The 25,574-nt window shown below is 36.0% G+C and overlaps 1 protein-coding gene across 8 annotated transcripts in view; it reads left to right on the top strand.

Moving 5' to 3' along the window:
- USH2A (usherin) overlaps positions 1–25,574 on the top strand; it is a 379,012-nt gene that overhangs the window by 223,251 nt on the left and 130,187 nt on the right. For all 8 annotated transcript variants that reach the window (XM_027681679.1, XM_027681684.1, XM_027681681.1 and 5 more), the window contains 2 exons: positions 17,390–17,540; positions 17,700–17,842. In XM_027681679.1, the coding sequence (XP_027537480.1) occupies positions 17,390–17,540; positions 17,700–17,842 (294 nt within the window). The remainder of the gene's footprint in view (positions 1–17,389; positions 17,541–17,699; positions 17,843–25,574) is intronic.

Raw genomic sequence — 25,574 nt, 5'->3', positions numbered from 1 at the left:
AATCATAGCCTTTTAATGAGTGTGAACATGCAGCATTCTCTTTTCAAGGATAAGAAAAAAAATGCTGTTTCAGAAATTTGCATTGTGGGGAGTACTTCATGGAGCTTGATGGAAGATTGTATAAAAGGAAGAGTAATAGAGGACAAAGGATTATTCCATTTTGAAGTTACTGCTGATCACTGTTTTACAATTATTGTACAATTTTTTTTCCAGCATGCATTTCTTTTGTTTCTTTTTTTTTTTTTTAATTTAAGACATATTGCATATGTGTCTCAAAGTAAAGCACACCAAATCCTTAGTGTTACCTGGCTGAATGTATCTTAATTTCTTATCAACCTTATTTGCCATGCTTTAAGTCAATGCTTGAAAAAACCTATTAGAAATAAGGAATTTATTTTATCGAAGCTCTTGACTAAAATTGCAGTGCAGGTTCAAGAGTTCTTGGAAAGATTAAAAAAATAAAAACTGAATCCAAATGTTAATCCATAAATATGAAACTTTCTTTTGACCCTTACCCTGTAGTGGTCTGGAGTTACTAATGGGGTTAGGATTTCAACTCTTAATGGGACTTGGTGCATTAGTGTTTGGTATGCATGGAATTCAGCATTCAGTTTAATAAGTGGTTGACATTGGTGATGTCCCTTAATTTGCTTAAATCTAATTGGCTCTTTTATCAGTCAAACCTGTATGGATTGGCAATTGATCAGAAAGGGTCAGCCATGACTGTGCATGTACTTAAATGCTGGAACTACCAGTTAAAGTCACTGTTGCATAATAAGAAGCTGAAACCATGAGAACAAATGATCTTCAGAGTCGGAAGGCAAAAGAAAGCAGAGAAGTTTTTCAGGATGTTCAAGTTCAGAACAAAGGCATTATGGAGTATATAAATTTTAAATACACTGCTTTTTGCCTCAAGACTTAAAGCTTTTTTTTTCCAGATGAACTGAAATCTCGTCTGAAACTGTCTTTGTTACATCAAAGAACTGCATGGAAAGCTAAAAGAGATGGAAGAAGCATAAAAGGGCATAGTTTAAAATGATTAGTGACAAATTTCATACCGCAGAGGTAGAAGTAAATTTTTTTGAGTTTTACATTTTTTTGAAAAGGAATAAATTTGCTCTATTTATCTTGTCCTAAACTGCTTTGGTGGAAGTTGTAAAAAAATAGTATAGTAGTCAGCGCTTCACATTAATTTGAAGTTGCCAAGCAGTAAAAAATCTGGAAAACAAATTTCTTTAGAATTAATTTAATTAGGTAAATGAATTGAAGTGATGCAGAGGATGTGAAACTGCAAAATTCTGGGAGAAAATCTTCTGCATGACATTCTTGGCTATACATTTTTCTTCTCAATGAGTGCTATTTCTGATGATGTGGCAGATATAATACCCCATTATTTTAAGATTGCTTTGTAATAAGGGATGGTAAGCTAGCAGAAAATAAATTTGCAATCACTGCTGATAATACTCCAGTTAAATCCGTTTGTTCCCTTCCTCTGACCATCAAAGCCCTAGTATGGAGGGGAATGAGAGGTCCTGTGTGCAGAAAGGAGAAAGATGATGTTGAAATAGGGGCAAAGAGAGATAGCAGAGAAAGACTGGCTGCTGCTCAGTTGGGAAGCAGGAAGGTGAGGTTCAATCATCACCTACAAAGAACAGAAAAGGACTGGATATTAATAAGAGATATGAAGATTGTCGTGGATGCTAATTCTGTATTGCACTGCAGAGTTGTCTGTGTGGGTTCTTGGTGCTTACTCATAAACTTGGTGCTGACTCATCTACAGACCAGAACATTGCCTAAGCAGTGAAGTGCTTCTTTAAGCTCTTATATACTCTGTCTGTACTTTGCACAACATAGGAATATTTAGTAGTGAAAGATGTTAGATTTTGCTTTGGACTCTTAAGCACCTGCCCTTTTCTGGCCGCTTGTTTGCATATGGAATACTGCATGCCTCTCCTATAAGCTTGGGCTTGTTCTCAGTAGCCAAAATTGAGCCTACATACCTGTAGTTGCTGATGTTTGTTCAATATCTACAGGAGATGGTGTCCTGCAACCAGGGGATTTCAGCCACTGTTAGTTTAGATAGCAACACCTCTGAGACTGCATGTTGAACGTCATCATAGGATCCCTGATCTAATCATGCAAACAAGTAGGAATCTCATCATACAACTTATATTCGCACCTGAAAGAATTTGTTCATGCAAGTGTATCACCAAAGTCAACAGGCCTCCTTAGAGGAATGAATATTCAGTAAACACAGCAAGCTGATGTTAGGTCAGAATTACTTAGGAAAAAAGATCAAACCTGAATATACCAGATTTTTCCCTGTGAGATAGATTTGGTTTTCCATTTTGCTTAGTATTGCATTGAGAGTCATATCATAAAACTTTTTTTGAAAGAATTTCCTTTACGTCAAATTTCAGCCCTTTGGATACATCAGTTGTTATTCTGTCTTCTCCTTCTTCTTTTTCTCTCTCTTTTTTCTTTCTCTTCTTTCTCTCTTTTCTTTCTTTCTCTGTGTCTCTCTCCTCTCTCTTCTCTCTCTCTTGTTTTTCTCTTCTTTGCCTCTTTCCTTCTTTCCTCCAGGATTCTTTTCCAACAGGATTCTTTTTGTTCTGTATTCTGTTTCTTTTTCATTTTTCTTCTCTTACATTCTCTTATGTCACTTCATATGAATTTAAAAATGAAAAGAAAAATTAAAAGTAGTTGTTTAAAAAAGCTCATTGTGGAAAAAAATCACATTTAAAAATATTCCAAATTCTCAAACATTTGCATGATATCTATCCAACTTCAGAATAATATGATCTCATTTTGATGAAGAGCAGGAAATGTTTTAAACAAAGTTCTTAAATTAAAAGTTGTGACCATTTCTTTTCTAGAGACAGTTTAAGGAGAAAGCAGGATAGAGCAGGAAGGAGGAAAGAGCTTGCCTACATCTCTCATCAATGACCTAGCTAATTAAATAGTGTCAGTGGCAAGCTGTGTATTGTCCATTCCAGTTCCTTGTGTCCAGAAAGATGATTTCATGGGGATATAAGGGTAGGACTGCAAAAGTGCTTGTGTGGAAAATTGGGAGTTGCTCTAATGAAACAATAATTCTTCTCTAACCTCTGCAGTATTGAACTGATTGTCATTTTCATTAGTGCTACTTTCTTCTTTTATTCCCCTCTCCCAGGCTGTTCAGCACATCTTTCAGTGAGCTCATACTGTGTCTATTCTTGGTTTTGGGTGGGTGTTCTGGATGGCAAGAGATGAGAGAAGTAAGTCTCATTCCTGAACAGTTGTGTCTTCAGACTCTAACAATGGGAGGCACAGAGGTGCCCTCTTTACTGCTCACTCTCCTAAATTGCAGCCAGCTGGGGCTCAGCCTAACCCCACACATCATAAAGGACCACCTCAAGGTTGCTTTAAGTTGAGGCTTAATGTAATTCCCTGCTCGTGAAACTGCGGAGTTTTTCCAGCAGGCAATGACACTCCAACTATGTCCTTCTCTTCTGATTACCTCTTTCCCTTTGCCTCCACACCCTGTGCTTTTGGGGCTGGGCAGATTTGCCCTACTATGGGAGTATATATGCTATACTCTCATACTATGGGAGTAAACAGCTATGCTGTTTCTATACTGCAGACATATGGCACCTGTATTTATAAGCTTTTAGGTTGCTTTCTGTCTTCTGGAGCTGCATGAAACAGTTGGGACACGAAGATCAAAACAGCAGTTTTAGTTGCCTAGAAGAACATGGATGTTTTTGCTTGCTTAGGGAGAGCCAGATGAGAAAGGGAAAACTGCACAACAGCTTGAAATAACTAATTGATCGAGGTCTCACAATAGGTCTTTCCAAAACCTTAGCCTAAGCATGAGATCCAGGCTGTACTTAAGATCTCTTGGAAGAAATCTGTGGTAGAGGAGATTTCCTGCTGCAAAACTGCAGCTTACTTATACTTCTGAAAAACAGAAGAATATATAAAAATGGGGAAAATGGGTCATTGTGAAACTTAGCAGTAGATCATTATTTAAAATTACTACCTACAATCACATTAACCTGTTTTAGACCAATTTCAATTTTACACAAAAAAGGACACAATTTAGATGAAGTATGCAATTTTTATATAATCTCAAGCATATCCATGCTTGGGGGTTTTTTTGTTTTGGTTTTTTATTCTGTGTAAATCTGAACTTGACTTTTCAGTACTGTAATTAAAGTCAACATCATTTATGTGACAAGTTAGGTTCTTCTGTGGAAGGAATTCTACAATAAAATGACATTAAAATTCCTGGTGAAAATCTACAGAAGACATTTGAAAAATCGCACTATGAATTTTCTCTTTAGAGCCATTTTCCAGATATATGTAAGTACTAGGAATTGGATCAATTTTTATGTTACTTTACTACTATGATTTGCACTGCTTTTCTAAAAAGCTCACTTTTTAATATTTTTTATTTTTGACAACTCCTACCCCTACAGTTTGCAGAATAAAATGGCATTAACTGCCAGCAAAGGCAAATGTCTGTGAGCTGTTTGTTTGTTGGTTGGGGTTTTTTTGGCATGTCATTCTGTATTTTCTGCACTTCAAGCATCTAGATTATGGAAGTTAGCCTGGTCATCATAAAGCACTTGAGTAAAGTGACAAGGTTTGAAGGTTTGAGCCACTTTGCACTGTTGAGGAAGCTTTGAAGTTCCTCTGCTTGCAATGAACTCTGTATGCCTCCAGCAAAGTTCTGTCACCCTGTTACATTTTCATCACCTTTCCATATTAGGGAAAAAAAAAGCTTAAGTGGGGAAATTAAAGGCTCTTTTAAGATCTTACTGAGGCTGAAATGTAGATGGAATCAAATCACTGTTTTTTTCCCATCTTTAGCTGGGGACAAAACCAGAGATGATCTTTCTTAAACATGACAGCCATAAAAGTGCTTTTGCTTTTTTTGCTGGTTCTATTTACAGTTAAAAATTAGTCTCTGGGATTTTTCTCTGTTGTTTTGAAAAAGATCTGAAATTGAATTTTAAAAGTCTGAAATTTTAGATCTGAATTCTTGAAACCCTTTGCAGAATTAAAATATTTTTCCTTCATATAGTTAATTATTTGTTCTGGTAGTGTTTTGAGTTTTACTTTTTCCTTACTTTTTCTTAGTATAGCATTCCTCATTGTGTTACATCCATGCAGTTATCTTTAGGCTAGTTGACTGAATACCTAAGGAGAAATAAGTTTCTCTATAAAGATAGAAAGGGAGAGAAAATGGAAGTTGAGTGAGAATCAGTCATTAGAGTCAGCACTTCTCCTCTGGTGTCTCCCGATAATGCAGTATTATATGCTACCCTCTTTCTTATGACAAAAGCAACTATAAGAGTCTATAGGCCTTAGTGATTCTTGACATTTGACAGCTTTGTCCTAACTGTTCTTTTCTTTCTGAACATTTTTATGTCTGCACACATCTGCAGATGCACACACACACAAATAGATATATATTAGTATATGCATGTTCATGTACACATGATCTTTTTCTATCTTTTTTTAATCTTTGAATCTCTATGGAGATCATATTTATTCCCCTGACAAGGAAATACTGTACTCTTAGATTAATTCCAGGTGAGTAAAATGAGAAAGGGAATTAATGTATTTCATTGTACAGTGGGATACGTCCAGTATTGAATTATATTAATTCTTACTATTTGTATCCTGACCTATTTGCTGTTCTGATTTTTACAAATATTTTCTAATTCAGATTTTCAGTAGGCTTCTGAAGTGATTGAAGATTGTTATTCCCATTTTACAGATAATGAGAGGCATGTGTTAGCAACAGAAGGTAAAAGAAAATGTTGTATTCCTTCTCATACTGAAAAGTGTAATATATGTGTCACAAGGTTTGTCAGCCTTTCTTCTTGTCCCTTAGCTTAGGCTGGGGGATTGCTTCTCAGTGAAAGGTGTCACCATAGTTGAATGCAGCCAGTGTGTACAGAGAAAACTCATGAATCCGAGTTGACTGATTTTAGACTATCTACACATCTCTGATGGTACATAGATAAAGAAGGGAAGTTGAATAAGTGAAGAGATGGCATTATATAAAGAAAGAATATATTTTCCTCTATTTTTCATTCCATTGAAGTTGTGAGTGCTCTTACATACTGAGAAGCCTGAGAGGGTTATTTGTAAGGAAGTGATACTGCTCTCCAGAATATTCAACTGATGGTTGTAATCTGAATTAATCAGCTGCAAATTTTTTCTGTTGAAGATTTAGCCCTTTCCGTCTATGTTTTCAAAACCAACAAAGGCGAGGAAGTTTTCCCTGGCTCTTTACTTTTTGTCAAAGTATTGAAGAAAATCTCTATTTTAGAGAGTAAGTATTGCCAAGGTATTTACCTCAAGCTATGGTGGATAGTATGTGTAGATTAGGATAACTGCTCTGACATGTCTTGTGGCACGTAAGGCAAAACACAGTCAGTCTTGTTTGGGTTTGAATAACTTGTGATGGTGTTACTAAGACTTTTAATCAATTAGGCTACCTGATTTTGAACAAGACCACAGTAACCAAGGTCTTTTCAGTAAAAATACTTGGGAACAGATCATTCGCTATTTATATTGACACACTTCCACCAATTCCAGTGGATTTATGTGTTCCTCAGCATTATCTGAGGAAATGAAGCCCAGGGTTAATTTGTATAAATGGTTTTTTGTCAAAAGTATCTAGAAAAGGACACTAACTGATGAGTAGCTACTTAATAATGCTGTACGAACATTTCTATGTGGATAGCTCAGCTATAAAAGGTTGTAATCTTTTTACCCTGTTCATCAAAGTTAACTATATATTTTGCACAGATTATTTCCGGGAAGAATAGTCTTGTCTGAATTGCTTTTTATTCACCTTAAATATTAAATATTTTGCTTCAGCATATTGCACTGGATCATATTTCTGTCAATTGCAATGCCAAATTTGTTGGGGGACCGATTCATAAAAACAGTTGGGGATTTTTGCCACAGTTAGGTGGAATGGAGGTGTCACCTTTCATATTCTTTCATAGCTTTTCTCAGTGTTAGAGCAGTAATTGAAAAAAAAAAAGGAGATCTGGATTATTCATCCTAAAATGACTAACATTCCTGTCTCCCAGTTGCTGGGCAGTGTGCTAATCTCTGGGTTTATAAGCAAGGAATGCAGAATACTGTCCATCTATCCTGTTGGAACTCTACTACTCTGTGTGTGTGTGTGTGTGTGTGTGTAGAAGTGTTATTTATTGGGAAAAAAGACAGAGCAGGTACTATTGTAACCCAGGGCTAATGACACTTTCCAAATTGGGGTGAGGCACTGTATGTGTCAGTGGCAAAGAGGGCAAGAGGAGCAGGTGCTGAGTTCTGGGCATTCTTGAATCTGGATGTAGTCAGCATGAGCATCAGAATGTGATCCTATTGCTATTTTCTAATACAGCTTAATTTATTGATACTGCAGCTGTTGAACTAGACTGTAACATGAAGTGACAGCCGTAGCATTGCATTTGGCAATTTTGAGAAGTGATAAGAATTCTTGTTTACTCTGTAAATGTAATAGTTCAGATTTGTTTGCCTCGGCCTCGTGTTACATAACAGAGTAATGCACAGTGTTTTGTTATTATTTTCCTAATTATAACAGTTTTATTTCCAGAACTAAATTTTTGATTCTTCTGTTTCCCATTGTGCAGATTACCCACCCAGAGAGTTTTGCATGTTGATCAATGGCAGGATTTGGTTACATAGAAAAAACTCTCTATACTGGTAATGATGACAGATATAATTAAATTAATTCTCTGCCATCTCCTTTGATGCACACAGATTTTCCCTATTAATATTGATGGAGTCACAAGCACATGTTGGAGTGGGTGGGAGAAAGCCCCTAAATGTTGTATTTTGCTCTTTGTGGAGCTGACTATATCACTTTATGTTTAAATGTAAGGAAAGCTGCTGACAGGTTTGATATATTAAATTATAACTGAGAACTAATTCAAGGATCAAAGATGCTCTTTGGGAGACATCACTTTACTGGTAGGAAAAATCATTACCTTTTTTCCCAGTCTCATGTATTTGTACTGTATGTCTTGGAAATATCATTCCCTACCGTTTCTGAATCTTGATGTTTAATTTAACGCAAAGGTCTTTGAGCAGCACAGTGGGAGGGGGGCTTTTGCTAGTAAAGCGTCGTAGAAGGAAATTGAAAGGTACGTGTTTTTTCTCATTAATCAAAGAAGTGCAAAAATCTAAACTGACATTTTATATCAAATGAATTATGAACTGTGTACTTTGTACCTAAGGGAACAACAACTAAATTAGGCTTTTGTTAAAGAGAGAGAGAGAGAGGAAAAAATAGGCTTTTAATAAACTATACAGTCATTTTTGGTATTTTGTCTGAACCTGACATATGCTGTTCTTTGCAGAAGAAAACTAGAGAGTATAGGCTACTTCAAAGTCTATATGCTTTGAATGCCTCAGAGTGAATTGAGAAGCAGGTTAAGATGACACACAAACCAGAGTTTCTACTTAATAAGTATTGTTGCTTTGATATTTCTGGTTTCAGCCTTGTCCAACTCAGGTGAACAGGAAAAGATAGTATGCTTTTTAATAGCTTGAAGATTGGAGCAAAGTAGTATATGATTTTTTTCCTTTTTTTTTTTTTTTAAACTTCCATTTGTGAGAATATGGTTCCTACTGAAAATTTGTTTCCAGGAAGCAAAATTTTAGAAGACTTTGATTGAACTTTAAGAAGTAAATTTTCAAAGAATAATGTACTTCATATTTTAAGGGCATGACTTCTGCTGTCTTTAGGGGAACAACATTTCTTGCAGGCAAAGACGAGACTCCTAGTCTGTAAAGATAGAGTTTGTAACATTTATGAGATTTTGTACATTACAAATTTCTGAATTTCCTTCATGACTTTCAGGGGGAATATATTTATATCCGTGCATTGACATAGAAGACACTTTCATGTTGTTGTGATAAGCACCTACACCTTAGAGAAAATGGGAAATGAGAAGATAAAATTCCATGGTTTCTTTGACAACATATTCCCTAGTGCACTCTTACGGTACCTTTTGATAGACACGAACAAAACATCCAAGAACTAGTTGATTTTCTCATATGTCATGTACATACATTTCATAACAATATATTTCAGAAGATTAGCTAAGTTAGAATAAGCAAAAACTTTCAGAAACTTCATTCCAAAATAACATGTAAGTGCCATTGGAAATGTGGTGTGTATATGCACATTTTTTTGTAACAGAAGGGGAAGGAGAAGAGATGGCAGCTTGAAGGGATGCAGTGGTTTGGCAGAGCTATGACAAAGAGCTGATCCCTTCAGACATGCCGGAGAGTCAGACGTTCTGCTCATGCTGTCTGTGGGGGACATGAGAGGGATGGGGACAACAACTGTAGGTGGGAAGAATAACTCCTTTCCTAACACCTGCCTCCTCCTTTCCCTATTAAAAGTCATTGACAATGAGACAAAGTTTTTTTTCTAGTTACCATGTATGGCATAAAGAAGTTAATTAGTAGCTGTGAACAAAAGCTGACTCTGTGTTGCCTTGATTACTAGGAGCAGAAACTTGGAGAGAACCTCTTTTCTTTCTGCAAGTAGAGAAAGAATTTGAAGGGGGCAAAGTCTGTTATGGCCACAGTTGTTTCAAGGCCAAAAGGTGGTCCACTGACCTGGATCTCACAGATACCTGTAGGATATTCAAGATATAATAAGACTGCACCACCCACTGTGCATAGTGGCACCCTAACACTAGCTAATCTATCATCTTGTCAGATCCATTTTCTATTTATGGGCATCTCAAGCTTGGTTTCCATCAGAAATGGTAGTATTTCACACCATCTATTGTGTACTTCAAGAAATTTATGGATTAAAAATAATATAGGTAATCTTTTTGCAGATCTAATTTATTTGTAAGCCTGTGTTTTTTTCCAGTCTGTACACACAGAAATATATAAACTGATGCTTCTGTCAAAATGCAAATCAACTGGTAAAACTTGAGTTTTCTACCACCAGGGTAGCCTGTTCTTTAACAGTTCGCTGGCATATTCATCATGCAGGAGTGCACATCATGCTATTACTTGAACCAGGAGACTTCTTATTTAATGACAACATTCACATCTTTTCTGTGTCTCACTTTCTCTAGCATTCAGTTAAGGTTGCTGTATTTTTTTTAGTTTCTTTTGCCACATTGGGTGGAGATATAGAATCATTTAGGCAGGAAAAGACCTTCAAGATCATCAAGACCAACCTTTAACCTAACACTACCTAGTCCACCACTAATGCGTGTCCCTATGCACCACTTCTATACGTCTTTTAGACACCTCCAGGGACAGTGACTTCACTACTTCCCTGGGCAGCCTGTTCCAGTTCTTGAAAACCTTATATAGCAAACAATATTTGCAGAGACCATCTCCACTTGTTCAAGTAGAATGCTGCTTTATGGGTTTGAATATCATGTTAACCTTTCGCTTTCAGTCATAAAAAAAATCAATATTAAAAATTAATTTTTGACAAATTATATTTTAGACTGATACATATGCTTCTTGTAACATCACCACCTCTGTACCTTTTCCTTTTTCTTGTATCTTTCTTCATCTTCTGTGATGTTAGAGTCCCCTCCATTGAATTATTAGACTGAAAAAGAGTTGATTGGAAAATCAGCTTGTGCATCTTCTTTCCTTAAAATCATAAGTTATCTCATTCCTGTTAAACAATTGTTTAGTCTGATGTAGATTTGAAAACTTTGTTGTAGAAATTTAATCCCATTGCTCTGTGTCTTGTTTCCCAGGATTCTCTTTGTCGTTGCAAAACTTCTCTGAAGTTGAAGATTCCTATATGCCTATCGCTTTGCTCTTCTATTGTTCTTTAAGCTATTGTTCTTTAAGTTAGGTTTAAACTTTCTTCCCTGGTCTTTTCCGACCATGAATAATACATTTTTTTTGGTTGCTTTTTCGAAGCCTCTGGATTTCCAGAACTATCTAAGAACTCTTTAGTTTCAAACAAGAAGTAAAAAGTTTAAAAGCCAGCCTGCAGTTCTCTGAAATTGTACCAACATTTAGAAAGAAATTTTAATTTAGCTGAGAGTCTCCTCACTAGCAATCTACAAGACTCTCACCAGAGATGTTTCCATCAGTATAGAAGCTACCATACCTACCTCTGGTCATAGCTCTCTGATGCCAGATATTAGGGAAGCTGTAAGACTTTGAAAGTGCTGTCAAATTTCACCATCTTCCTTTAAAAAAAAAAAACAACAAAAAAAGCCCCAAACCCCAAAAAACCAGCTACAAAAAACTCCATCAATAGTAATAGTAAAAAAACCAAATCCAAAAATCTTCCTGAAATTAATCTCTAAAGCTGTTTCATGCAGGAAGCTGAACCTGTTGCAGAAGATAGACAGGACCTTGTTCCCTCTGCTCTTGCCACATCTGTCCCTGTAAGTACAAAGAGACAGATCTGGTAGTTTCTCGAAGCTACTTCACAGAGATATTTAATTTTCTGGTAACCAGACACAATTAACCAGCAGGAGCTGTTTGTTTAATTACAGTTTCTGCCTGATTTTGTAATACCGTTCCTTATGTTTTTTCCTCATAGTATTTAAAAAAAATTAACTTTGTTATATGACAGTTATTGGCTAGCCATCCTTTTAAACAGTCTGATGAATAATTAGTTTTACTGGGCACTTATAAATTCTAGCCAATGTCTTTATTACAGGTATTAAAATCATTAATCATTCAGCTAATTGCTTATTGGCATTCTTTTGTAGCTTTTAGAGTTTAGTAAAGTTCTTGCTGAGTAAGATGGACAAACTTCTACCTAGCATGAGGAAGGAAGGCAGTTTACTTCTTATGTAGAGGTAAGGTGACAAATCTATAAGACATTTTTATGGTGTTGACCTCAGTAAAATACAGCACTTAGGAACTGAGCATCTCTTACAGATATTTTTACTTGAGACCCAGGCCCAGATTGCAGGTGTTGAGGTTGTACATGAAGAAAAGTTCATTAAAAGGAGGGAGGATGTCTGATTTCATTGTTTTTGTTTGTTTGTTTTTTAACTAGAACAGTATTAATGAGGAATAAGTAAGCCTGCTTTGGGATTTCAAAAGACAATTGTCTTGAACTTCAAGTTTGCAGGTCATGGAATAAAGCCTAAGTTGATTTTTAGGGCCTTACTAAAATTGTGCTCTGCAACTTGGAATACCAAATAGTGCAAGTGGAGAAAAATCTGCAGTTAGAGCTTACACACTCAATTGAGATATAGATAAATTTTAGATTTTTTTTCAAACATCATATTTTTCTCAGTGATATTGTGCCTTACAAATACAAGTAACATTAAAGATTGGATTTACTCCAAAGTTTATGAAGGCTTTAAGCTACTCCTTTATGTCTCTCTAATTGCCTTTTCCCCAAACACAGCTTCCTTACTTCCCAAGGCAAATGTGCCAGAGAGGGGAAAGCAAGAAGGCCACCATGAACCTTTCACATTTTGTGTTTCCAAGTGCACGGTTGCATGTTGAATAAGGGTGTGTTGTCCTTAGTATATGTATTATTAGATGGAGATATAAGTGTAACTGAAAACATCCATCAGTGAAATTATAAAATTAGAAAGAAAATACAAGAATATTCTGTGCATTCCCTAGTCATTGAGAGTGTGAAAGACAACATGGTTGAACATATGTATTGAATGAAAAAATCAAAACCAACTGCTTATATTCACGATATGCTGAGAAGGAAAAATAACTGGGAAAAGAGGGTTAAAAACCAAACCGGAGTAAACTTCAATGAACCTGTGAAGATAAGAAAAAAAAAAAAGCAATCTTCTACTTTGCCAAGAGATAAAGGTTTATAACTAGCATACCGTTCTCGTGATGACATATGGCCCAGCATCATGGCCTGTCTTTCACTGAAATGAAACAAAAACACATGCCCATGTTGAGAATTATGGGGAATGCAATGACTGGAATTATTTGGACTGAGCAAACAACTAGATAACAGGCATACCTGGGAAAATCAGAAGAAACAAATGTCAACGTGCAGAACATATTGCCTTAAAAAGTGCCATAATGAGATGATCTCAGTATGGGCACCTAAAATAGAAAATAAATCAGGAGTATCTGAACAAGCACTACAATGAGATAAAGAAATGGGGTTTGCGAATTGAACCTGGAAAAGAGGAAGAGTAGTCATGACAGAGCGAGACATTCATCTAAAGGCAGTCTGAAACTTTTCCTTGCTGTTATGGCACAAACTGTGGAAAGCCTATTTTCCTCCTCTGTAGTTAGATACCTGCAGTTGTCATTTGCATCCGTGTGTTTGAAATATATTTTATAAGGTACAAAGGTATCATCTGTGCCAAATATTTTATATATGCAGATGTGTCAAATTTTAGAGTTACATTTACATAGTTCCAAACACTTCTAGCTGCCTATCTAGAGATATTATGGATACAGTGGGGCAAATATCTGATCACTGTTAAAAGCAGTGACACTTCAAAATTGGTGTGAGTTTGCACCAATTTAATAGATATGTAATCGAGCTCTACTGGTTTTCTTCTCCTTATGAAAGATTAATAGTGCAGATATTTTTGTGACTAAATGATCTAGTATTGTCCTAGTGGTTGTTCACCTTTTTATAGTCCTACTCAGTCATCTACTTTCAGAGAATTTACATTTCAGATAAATCCTCATGATAAATGTAATGAATAACTCTCAGAAAAAAATAAGCTTTCACCATGGAATAAAAATTTAAGCACAATCATTTCACACAATGCTTGCTGTCCTAAAATAAACAAATACTTAAGCTGTTACTGCATATGTTGTTTAAGATAAGGAAATTGAGGCAAGAAGTTGAGACACTTTTCAAAGGCTGCATAGCACATTACTGGCTGAGCAGGGATGGGATCTTTCTTGACCCATTTGCATGTACCTGAGTATCTGGAAAACAATGTATAATTGTTGAAACAGCTTTCAGTTTTTATTGTTTTGTGGAACTGTTTATTAATTCTTTGATTAGAATTGACATCTGATTAAATATTTTATTCTGCCTTTGTAGTCTCTTCGTATACAAAGCATGACTTTCTGCCCTGCTAAGTGAGAATTTACTGGGCTAGATGTTGATTCAGTAGGTTGCAAGTGGAGTGCTTGCCCCCTGAGGGTCATATTAAAGCTCAAGGGGAGTTTTTTCAGCAACATTGCATCTTAAAGATGATATATCAAGCTGATAGATACATAGCTCTTCTGTTGCGAAATTCACAGGAGAGTTATTGCTTGTTGCCAGTTATTACTTGGGTAGTAAGGAGTCTCTTGGGAACATGGATTGGATAAAAAGGGTTAAGCTGAGGGAAATGTTACACTGAAGACCTTGGTGATGAGGAGTGTTTGAAATAGTCAGAGGATGTTTTGTGTGCAAATTAGAATTACCATTTTGGGGGGTAAGTGCTCTGTAGTTTTAATGAGCAAATCGTGATTAGTTTAATAGAGTGCCTCTCTCATTATGACTCAGCAGAGACTTGACAATTTATTTGCTATACCCTCCTGCCCCCCTACCCCATTCCTTTGGAAGCATTGAGCTGAGAACACTTGCTGGTGCATAGCTGAGGACATTACCTATGGGCTACAGGAAGTCTTTCAAATAAATAAATTTGCTGTGTGTTCGAACATGTTGGTTTGAAAGTAGTGGGCTTGGCTTGTTCTACAGGTCAGTCGACTTTCACAGTAGAGATTTGTCCAAATTTTCTACTCTTCCCTATGCTGTGCTTTTGTTGGTAGAAGAGATTTGAACATTTAGCAGAGATTACCTACGCCATTAAAATAACATCCACACTGTGGAATTGTTATTGACATTTAGACAGCTACATCTTTGTTTTTTGATGAACATTCCTGTATCACTGTAATAGCCATCTCTCTACATACATAAAGCTTAATCAGAGCTTTTACTATGTAGATCTCAGAGAGCTTTACAAAGAAGGATAAGTATTATTATCTCCATTTAACAGATTGGTAAATGAAAGACAAAGGTGAAGTGATGTGTCCTGACAGAACTGGAAATAAATTTAACGCTTTTGCCTCCTCAGTGGGTTGCTCACACTGTCTCCTCAGTAACAATGTGAACTTTGGCTTCTTGGCCAAATCAGCTAATTAGATTCATTTTTAGATGTAGCTTTTTTTCCTGTGTAGAATTTCTGGTGCATTTTGAGCCACAGACAGTTTAGTCTTAAATGAGGTAGTACCCTGCTTTGAAGGGATATTGAGTTTTCCCATTGGTGTCAGCTTATAAAAATACTTAAAAACCCTCTACTACAAGTTTTTACATTAATTGTGTCATCTTTATTGTGCTGGCTCCATTGCCTGCTAACAATTTCAGGAATCACTTTATAAAGGATGCCAAAATAATTCATGATTATCTGTGAGTATTGTACTTTACATCCATAAGTTTTAAAACCTCTTATTGCACAACTTAAATCCAACATCACTTATGTTGCTGCTAAACAGAACAATATTAAATGACATAAATATATGTTCTCCATTTTACTGTGAGAGCGAACTTCACATACAGGCACATTTCGTGTGCAAATGTTTGTTTTTGGTTGCTCAGCTGGAGGAATATTGGGGGCTGTTTAAGTTAAATCATCCATCTTCTTCCCTCCGAGTTGAGGTGTTCATAAGCTTTTGATTGGCCTCGAAGGTGTTGCCAATGGATTTGCAGACCATGAATTACCTTAGTCTCAGAGATCCTCTGGATTTGGAAACAGGAGGATTTTCAGGTTTACTTGGGATTTGCTAGAGCCTTACTGCCTAGGTCTAGTAACAGCAGCAGGAGGGAACATTCAAAGGCAGCCAGGCTGGCTCAAGTCCCCAGATTATATGTATTCTTTTTCACAGTGACAGAGAGGAGCATAAGGGAGTGATGGAAGCTGGAGATTCTGTTCCACTTCATCGTGTCCTGAAAAAACACAGGAGGGCTGCAGGGCTAGGGGCAAATTCTCAGAAGTAAAATACATTGTAGTAACACCAGTATTCCAGTCTTTAGTAAAAATTTTGTATGAGAACTAGCAGACCTTGAACTTAAAGTAAAGGGAATAAATATCTAGATTGGAGCGGGGCATATCATGTGCATTTCTACATAATACAATGTGGAGCTGAACTGAAAAATTTTACTTAGGTATAACTATGTATAATCAGAGTAAAAATGTCACATCCTAGTTCACATATCTCTGTATTTAAATATCAGTATAAATAAAAAATTATTTTAAAAGACTGATGACTCTCTTTTTTGGAGTCAATGCATCCTTTCACCTGTTTCAGGGAGAGAATGATTCAGACCATGTATCACAAAGTCTCTTTTTTTCCTCCTAGTAACCAACTCATATACAAGTGGTAAATGAAAATCATAAAACTTATTGTAAGTTTACTGTTGCTCATCTTAAAACTTCCAACTTATGCCCTGAGGCTTACAACTACACTTAAGGTTACAAATCTGTGAGACTGTTTTTTTCCAATAGAGAGAAGAAGAAAATAACAGCAACTAAAAACATTTCTGTTGGAAAGACCAAAGGAGAAAAGCAAATAGTAACTACTGGACCATGAAAAGCAAAACTATTATACAAGAGTTTAAATTACAAAGGCAGTAACTTTCCAGTATTTTAACTCTCTGGAAAAAAGCTACAGAGCTATGGCTACAGCTTTACATTATATATAAAAGTTCCAGATGTGTTTATATGCAGAAAGTTTCTTCAACAGATTGATTTCTTCTAAAGAAAAAAAAAGCCATAAACTCACAGGTGCAAATTGGCATAGTTCTTTTACTGCACGCAGTTAAAGGTCATTGGTGGTATCATTACTGACACGTTTTGATCTGCAGTTCCGTGGACTTCATAAAAATTAATTTCCTTAACAAAACAGTGGACCAGAGTCTGAGATTTCAGTGAATTTATTTTGATTTCTACTCAAAGACATTCTTCGCTTAAAATGTCTTCTGTTTTCTTTTAAATTATTATTCATTTATAAGGATAAGAAGGTATCTGAATGATAAAAATTCTGATCAGTTTTACTCTTGCTCGGTAGCATTTCTATGGGCATTTCCTTAGCTTCTCAGGGTGGCAGAGCTGGGCACAAGGAGAAGTAGATAATATTTGAACAGGTGGTAGAAAATATGTTGCTTCTGAATTACTTTTGGTGTTTAGAGGTTTGCTTTTAGCAAAATGATATTCACATAACTGTGTTGGAAAGAAGAAAATGAAGAAATACCATTGTTCAGTAGTGAAAATGTTAAATTAAATGGACCATGTTAACATTACTTTTGATCCTGAGAAACAGTTTTTCCAGTATATGGAGCATTTTGTTTCCACGCGGCATATGTTCTCCATGGTTTTCTCTGCTCTAATTCATCCATGTTTTTCAACAGCTCCAGATGGCGTGATGCCTCCAAGGCTTTCATCTGCCACTCCGACCAGTCTTCAGGTTGTCTGGTCTACACCAGTTCGCAACAACGCCCCAGGCACACCCAGCTACCAACTCCAGATGCGGCGGAGGAATTCTGCTGGTGACATTTTAGAGTAGGCAGACCACCGTCAAGTGCTCAGCAAGAGAAGTCCTGTTATCTTAAATGTGGCTCACCTTTAGGGTGGCTGTTTTTGTTACAAGATGTAATGATTTAGTCTTTCTTTAGGTGCTGAGATGTTTTATGATGTAACTCGCACTGTTTTTCTTTGCAGTTTGCTTCCCAGCCCTACTGCTTCTTTACAACACAGGGTTGGAGACCTTCAGCCATACACTGAGTATGAGATGAGAGTGGTTGCCTCCAATGGTTATGGCAATGCTTATAGCAACTGGACTTCAATGACTACAGCAGAGGACAGTAAGGATCTTATTTAACTCTCTTTAGCAGAAAATATAAATAATGTGTCAACTGCTGTTGTACGTAATTTCTTTAAGTTATCTAGCTTTCTCGGTTAAATAGCAATCCTATATTTCCTTCTGTAATACTAACTTGCAGGAATAACTCCTAAGAGATCAAGTATCTCTTGTCTTACATATTCATTAAAAAATACGAATATTTATGTGTATATTTTGTGAAGCAATATCTTATTTCTGTGTATAGTATCCCTCTATCCATATATAGTTCATATACGGTTAGTTTAAGATACACTGGTAAGTACAGCTTTGTAAGTGGCATTCCTTTATATTCAGGCACTTGATTCTGATTTCAGTCATATCAGAAAAAATAAGTTGAAGTTAATAGTATATGATGGTTGCCTTATCTCTCTGTTGAGAATATTTAAGCTGTAGCACAGCTGAACAGAACTTTTCATTCCCAGTGATCTTTGTTAATTCAAAGTAGTGATCTACTGGACAAACTGGGTTTGTCATTGTTAATCCCATCACTTTCCTTGTTAATAGTTCTACATACTGCAGACTCACTCCATATAATTTGTTCAACAGTCCCTTGACTTAACAAACAGGTATCATTATATAGGTACAACCAGTTAGTTGACCGGGTAGGATTTTGTACCTGATTCAATATGTAAGCAGAAACATATGACAAATTTTGAGCTTGTTGTTCATAATACATTTAGAAAACACATAATTTCCAGCTTTTTTAAAGAAGCTGAGCCGTTAATTTTCTCCTACAAGGTAGCAGGATATCTAATAGCATGCTTTTGGGAAAAATCTATTGGTTTCAAATATATTTCAAATATATTAGTAGCTTTCTTTTTTTTTTTTCCAATCAGTAATGGAAATTAAGTATTTTCTAAAGAGATTTTTCCTGTTGTATCTTGTTAAATAAGAAATTAAGTAATTCTGAACAGGAAAAGGCAGGGAGGGTGGGGAGTGTTTCATTGCCTTCTCAGCCTTCCCACCCCACATTGTGGACTTACGCTACTTAATACTGATATGAGATCTGCATTTCAGACTGTAAATTCAACCTGATGCTTATATGCAATTGTTGTAGCAAATATTCAATGCTTGTGACTCCATTTTAGTCCCTTCTCTAAATAGACAGCTGTCTATCTTGAGAAAACACTCTGAAGAAAATATGTGTGTTCCCACAGTTGTAAAACATTTTTTCTTTGAAGCTGAACAGATGATTCACAATGGAAATTTATCTGATAAATTAATTTAAGCTCCAAAGGTATAAATACTTTTATGAGCACGCTACCTATAAGTAATTACCTAATAAATGTAAGTTCTGAACTTGGTCTTTAGACACTGGAACTGTGTTATCTACCTGTAGAAATCTTTGCTGAGATTTAGTTATTTCATTGTAATTGTTTGTTAACAAAAGTGGATAGAATAGTATTGAACTTGTCTACATTCATAGTCTAAATGCAACCAGTCTCCTATGACTGTTTTGATCAAATTGCCATGATTGTTTAGCTCTGGTCTGATGATTCATAGTGTTGTTTCTTCTCAGATAGAAGGAGCACAGAAGTACATTTATAAGGCATCACTTGTTAGTAATATAAAAATTATTTTTGTGCAAAATAGTAGGTTTAGAATTTTAAAATTCTCTTTTGAGGAGTTTGAGATAGGGCAGAAAACCTACACAGGAGATGCATTCCTATATAGTCTTTTTGAACATGTAGGTCACCTGCTGTATAGAATTTGTGTGCTCCGTGCGCACTAGCATGAAGTGCTACCCTTTGACAAACCCGGCTGCAAATATGCCTTAAGTTAATATGGAAGGTAGATGTTGCCAAAGGAAACTTAAGAACAAGAAAATGAAAATATAATGATTTTGCCAGTGTTTATGCAATTGAAATATTTTGAGACTGACAAACAACTCACCTTTTCTGCTATGATGCTTCGTCTTGTTTCTTAGCTTAAAACAAAGGTCTGTAGTTCAGTTATAAACTCCATGTCTCCAAGGGGAAAATTATTTTCCTTGAATTGTCCTCCTCCATTTGCATCAATATTGCTAAAGAATATATACTGATGTATCCCCAGTATCCAACAACCCTTATAATTTAAAAAAAACGAAACCACCCAACTTTCAGTGGTGACAGAGGACTCTGTTTTTTGGTGTCATTGTGGAGGGCTGCCATCTGTGAAAGGATATTCAACTCAATTGCTTAAATTGAATGATTGTCATTGGGTCTAAGCAGTACTTTTGTCAAGGTTTCAACATGTTTCTTGTGAAACTGCCTATACTGACAGTTTGTTGCAGAAGTACACAATACCTGCCCCTACTCACCAGTAGGCTTTGACTGTTTAAAGTACAATTTAACAGTAGAAATTTCCCATATATGTTGAAATATATGTGTGTACGCACGTTCTTACTGAATTTTATTCAGTGAATATATGCCTTTTTTTGTCTCACCAAAGCATAAAGTATCTATAGGAATAAAATATAAGCATGTGTGTGTCTATGTGCACATACACTTGACAGCAATAGATGTAAATCAACACAGCCACTTTTAAAGTCAATAGAGTTCTAGTAATACAAGATGATGATTTCATAATGTATCTGTGTATTATATTTTCTTTATCATAAATACCTAGTAAAATAGGAGGATATTAGGAATGATAAAGGAAAAATTAGCAAATGCTGCCATAAAAATCTGTTGTTTCTGTAAATGAAATGTCTTGATATTCAGATTAGTAGGTTTGGGGTATTTTTTAATGCAAAAAAAAAGTAAATGATTTTAAAATACTTTCATCTACATGATTGTGACACTAGTAACTGATTCTATGCATTTTTTAAAGTCTAAACCTGCCTATTCCAGATAACAATAATATACATACCTCTGAATATTTTAAAACCTGCTAAACATGCATTAATAAAAGATGTTTGTTCCAGTGATCTTGGTCAGACTATTTACTGAGAGAGTATCTACAAATAGAAACAGTTGACAAAATTTCTGGATTAGAGCTTGCTTTCAGTAACTTGAATGTAAATTTAAGATAGCTCTCTTGCAATCAGTGGGATGACCACTGAACTGAGAGGTCAGTATGTACTGTTGAACGGAGAGCAGAATTTTTTCCACTGCATTCAGAAATAAAATGAAATCTTCTAGATATAAAAAAGAAGATACCAGTTAGGTTTTCCCTTTAGATATGGCAAGTCTTTGAACTATCTCAGAGGGGAGTTGCAAAGATGTTGGTTATAGTTACCTAAAGCTGGCCCAATGGCAGCGACTGTGTTCTTAACGGTGGTAGATTTAAGACTCACAAAATTATCTTGGCTGGGAGCAATCTACATGGTGTGATTTTTGATCAGAGGGATAGCTCCCAAATGAGAGAGGTGCTTTTTATAGTGCTTGAGAAAATCCATCTTGGTTTGGACAAGTTTTGAGCTAGCAAAATCTCTACTTTAAAGAAAAGTTGCCTGTTACTTTATTTCAATGTCCCAGAACCTGTCTGCAGCCCAATGAGTTCCATAGAGCAGGACATCCCAGTCACTAGCATGTTCTCTATATTGGCTGCATTTCAGTTCCCTGGGTCAGTGTACAACTCCAATATGGAGAGCTCTTAAAAAAGTCCTTTTAAATGCCCCTGGCTTGCACTAGCTGAAAGTGAAGATTTGCGAGTTGCAGTCTAATTTTTTATTTTTTATTTCTTACGTAAGTGAGTCCAAGTCCATCTCTTTTATACATAAAGAAGTTATAGACCAGCCCAGTGTTTATTTAGAGTAAGTAATGTCAAAAGTACACAGTAGTCGCTGGATATCATTGCATTCTGAAGTTGCTAGAGAAAAAAGAACAATTGAGAAAAAAACAAAAAAAAAGCTAATAGCTCCTGCAATGTATCAGTTGAATGTATCAGCTGAGCTATTTCTTGTCAAAGCTGGGAAGCATTATTCCTGTCATATAGAGTGCTATGGTGTACTCCTCTGGCATGCTTACCACAAAGCTTTGGTTCCAGGATGAGGAGCCCTACTCTCTTAAAGGTTCCTGAGGTAGAAAATAGAGATAGCCAATGCAGAACAACAGGGTAAGTGATGCAGTTCACAGCCTTTGGAAGCACTTGCTTTTTCTATTGATTATATTTGGTGTCTGAGACAAGTCTCCTATTTTAGCTAAGTTAGGACCAAATAATTTAGGTATATAAACTAATCCATAAATAGTTGATCTGAATGTGGTCACCTCTGCTGAAGAAAAATAAATGGAAACTGAAGCAAGAGAAGACAAAACCCGATGAGGTGATAAAGGGAAGAGAAATTCATGTGAAATACATGACAGGGTGAATAGCGAAAGGACAGAACAAATTAAGCTGATGGAGTAGTGTGGCACATATGATAAGATGATCCTATAATAAATAGTACTAGCTGCCCATACATGCCTACAGGTTAGGAATTAGAAGTTTCTTAACGGGTAGAACTGAAGTTCTGGAGCCAATGGAACATTTGGAGCAGTAGAGGGCAAAAAGTCTGAATATTCTGAAGACAGCTCTTAATACATATTTGAAGGGGTTCATATGGACTGCGTGTCGTTGCATGAACAGCTTAACGACTTTTGAGTTCTGTGATCTGATGTGATAAAAGATTTCTGTGGTCCCTTGTGCCGAGAGCTACACAATTTGGGTTTTCTGCTGGGTACAGTCGGTAGTGTATAAAAAGCACCACAGTTTGTTAGTATGTATAATTTCATTGTCCATGTTCCTGAAAAGAGTAAATGATTCAAGAGTAAAAGGCGCAGAATTTTGATTCTGCTTAGTGAGAGAGTTTGCCAGCAAATCAGGTATTTCTCATTATCTGTAAAGGGCAGTAGTCCAGGTACACATCTTAGTACATGTCTTATTAAATGTAAGTGTATATTCCCTCAAAATACATCCATGAGAGTGTAGCTCCTTGCTTCCCAAAACTCACAGCAAGTAAACAAATGTGTGGTTCTAGTCATGGAATTAAAAAATATTAATGACGGGTTTGTGCCTTCATTTTAAGTTGAGTCTGAACTTTTGAAGCAGATGACCCAAATAGCCTGCCATAAAAGATAATTTCATTTGCCAAAATGAAACTACCTTCTAGTATTAATACTGTAATGAAATGGTTTGAAATATGAACTAAGACACTTAAAGAAAAAGATGTCCACTGTTCCCATGTTTAGTAGTTAGTTTTATAAACAATTACATCCATGTAAAAAGCTTTATGATTTTATTTTCATCATTGACAGGCTGAGCTGTGTAGCTGTCATACTTTGCAGTCTTCCCTCCAGTGACAACCACATTGACAACATGTTATACTCCACATTGATTTTACAGTTAAGGAGCTGATTGTGATATATAGGGATTTTAAGAATTCAGCTGAGAGGCTGACTTTTGCCTTTTATCATTCCATTAAAATTTTATAACCATCTTTTTCATGTCATTTCATCCATGAATTCTTACTTTAGAAAGTGATAGCTACTGCTGTGAGCATAACTTTTTTCATGTTCAGAGCTTTTTATTGTATTAGCAAACTATCCCAATTATAGTTAATACTCATGTTTTACATAATTGTGGTGACCCTTTCAACCAAGGAGTATCGTACTAGTTGATTTGTATATAGAATTAGATGATTCTGCTTGCCATTTAAAAAGAAGCTGCACCAAATGAGTGTTGGGGACCAGGATTTAATGCTTTCCCATCCATTGGGGCCAATTAAGTATCTCTCAAACGTCTTGTTTGAACTCAGAAAGTCTTAAAAGTCTCTCTTTTAAAAGGGCAATAGGGAATGTGTGGGTAGGTATGCTAGCTACCAAAATACGCTTTCTGGAGGGGAGGGGGAGGGACTAGGGGGACCCAAAGTTTAGGTTTGACAGCTCCTCCCATACATTACAAATTGTTCTTAAGGAATCCGTCTGAACTCTGTTGGAATTGAAGCTCAGGTTCAACTAATTACCATGAATGTTTCACCTGTAATGCCTGCAACTTATACAGCAGGAGTAAAAAGGTTTACCCACTCCCTTACAGCAAACTACTTGAATACTGGGGGGCTTTCTTTGATTAGTTTTTTTTTTTTCCCTCCTGCAGAAGCTCACAGTTTAATAGCTTATTTATGAGGTATAATTAGATAAAATGCAAGTTTGTAGTTCAGTGTTAAATATTATATTTCAACTCCTCTCCCCATTAAAGTAGAATTTACAGCAATGTATTTTCAAGGTCTTCAGTTCCAAAAAGTATTCTTCTCTTTCCCGTCCACCCCCCAAAAATTTTTGGTTTACAGAATATAAATATAATTCAGATTTACATCTCCACCTCTTCATCTTTCATTGAAGTCTAAATAATGGACTGAATTTTGTTCCAACTTATGACCTAATTGATTTTACCCAAGAGTACATGCAAATACAATTTAATTACTCTTTACAACAGATCATCTTTTGTACTTGCAAATTTAGAGATCTAAATTAATCCTAGAGTGCACAAGCATTAAATACAGAACTCTGTCCTTATTATCACTGTGAGTAGAGCAGGATATGTGATCCGTCTGAGCTTTATGGACTTGCTTTGTGATGCGTCATATAATGAAAGGAAAAACACTGTTACTTTTCAAATTTAAAAGCAAAAAAAACCAAAAAACACTTGCTATACCAATTTTAAAGATATCAGTGGAATCTACCTCTCTTTGTATGTGAGAGAAGAACAAGGACTTCAGCTGTTATTCTAAAATATAGAAGGAGTGAGTTATTGTGCTGAATTTATTTGGTTCCTTTTTTCCCCCTCTCTCTCTTTTTTCACTTAAAAATTATCAGGAATTATTTGACTCCTTGTGAAATAAATTCTTTTTCCTGTGATGTTCCCTGTGGTTTGGACACCAGGAATTAAATGATAGTGTTGTTGACTACTATGGAATTCAGCATATACTGTGTTGTGTGTCCTGAAGTCTTGGCACACCCACAATCACTAATGAATTTTAAATTTTTGAACCCTTAGCATTTGAAACTTAGCCCCCTCCCCCTCCCTTTGCCCCCCGCCCCAAATCCCCAAACCTAAAGCTATTTTAAACAATTACTAAATCCAAGTATATATTTTTTTAAGATTTCAGTAAAATGTAATGTTCATAGAAAAATCTCATAAATGTCAAAATTGCTATGGGCACAATAGAGGGAATATAGTATTTTCTTGATCTGATGTAGCAATTTATAGATTTCAGGATGTGGTTTATAAGAATGCTAAATGTTCTGGAATTACAGCTGTTACTGATCAGTGATTGAGCCAGATTTGTGTTATTGCACCATGTTCTTGCTTGTACCTAGAGAGCAGTAAAGCCTCAATATAATAAAAAGCACCTGCATTTTAAATGAAATTTCAATTGAAAAACTTAACAGCCCTTCAAATTGCAGAATTTAACGCAGCCCAGTAAAGCTTAAATAACACTTTGCCTCCACAGGCTGAGGGTTTTGCATTCAAGGTGACTTGATTGTGTCGCATGGTGAAATTATTTACAATTAAGGAATTTCTCTGGAGGGCTGCAGAGTATTTGCTGTTCCACAACACCTATGCAGGCATATGGTCGGTCTTTTTCAGTATTCATGGAAGCTCCTGAACCTTTATGATAATTGAATCAGTTAGAGTGCTGAGTGGAGCAAGCATAAAACCTGTTAACCTAAAGGTCAGATCTGTGCATTGTTTATTTATCAGTAGGTGAAACAGCTAAATCGGCAGCTTCTGTC

The sequence above is a fragment of the Neopelma chrysocephalum genome, unplaced genomic scaffold (assembly GCF_003984885.1).
Source record: "Neopelma chrysocephalum unplaced genomic scaffold, ASM398488v2 Primary Assembly neopelma1_61b, whole genome shotgun sequence".
NCBI classification, from domain to species: domain Eukaryota; kingdom Metazoa; phylum Chordata; class Aves; order Passeriformes; family Pipridae; genus Neopelma; species Neopelma chrysocephalum.
This window is presented reverse-complemented; position numbering and strand designations above follow the sequence as displayed.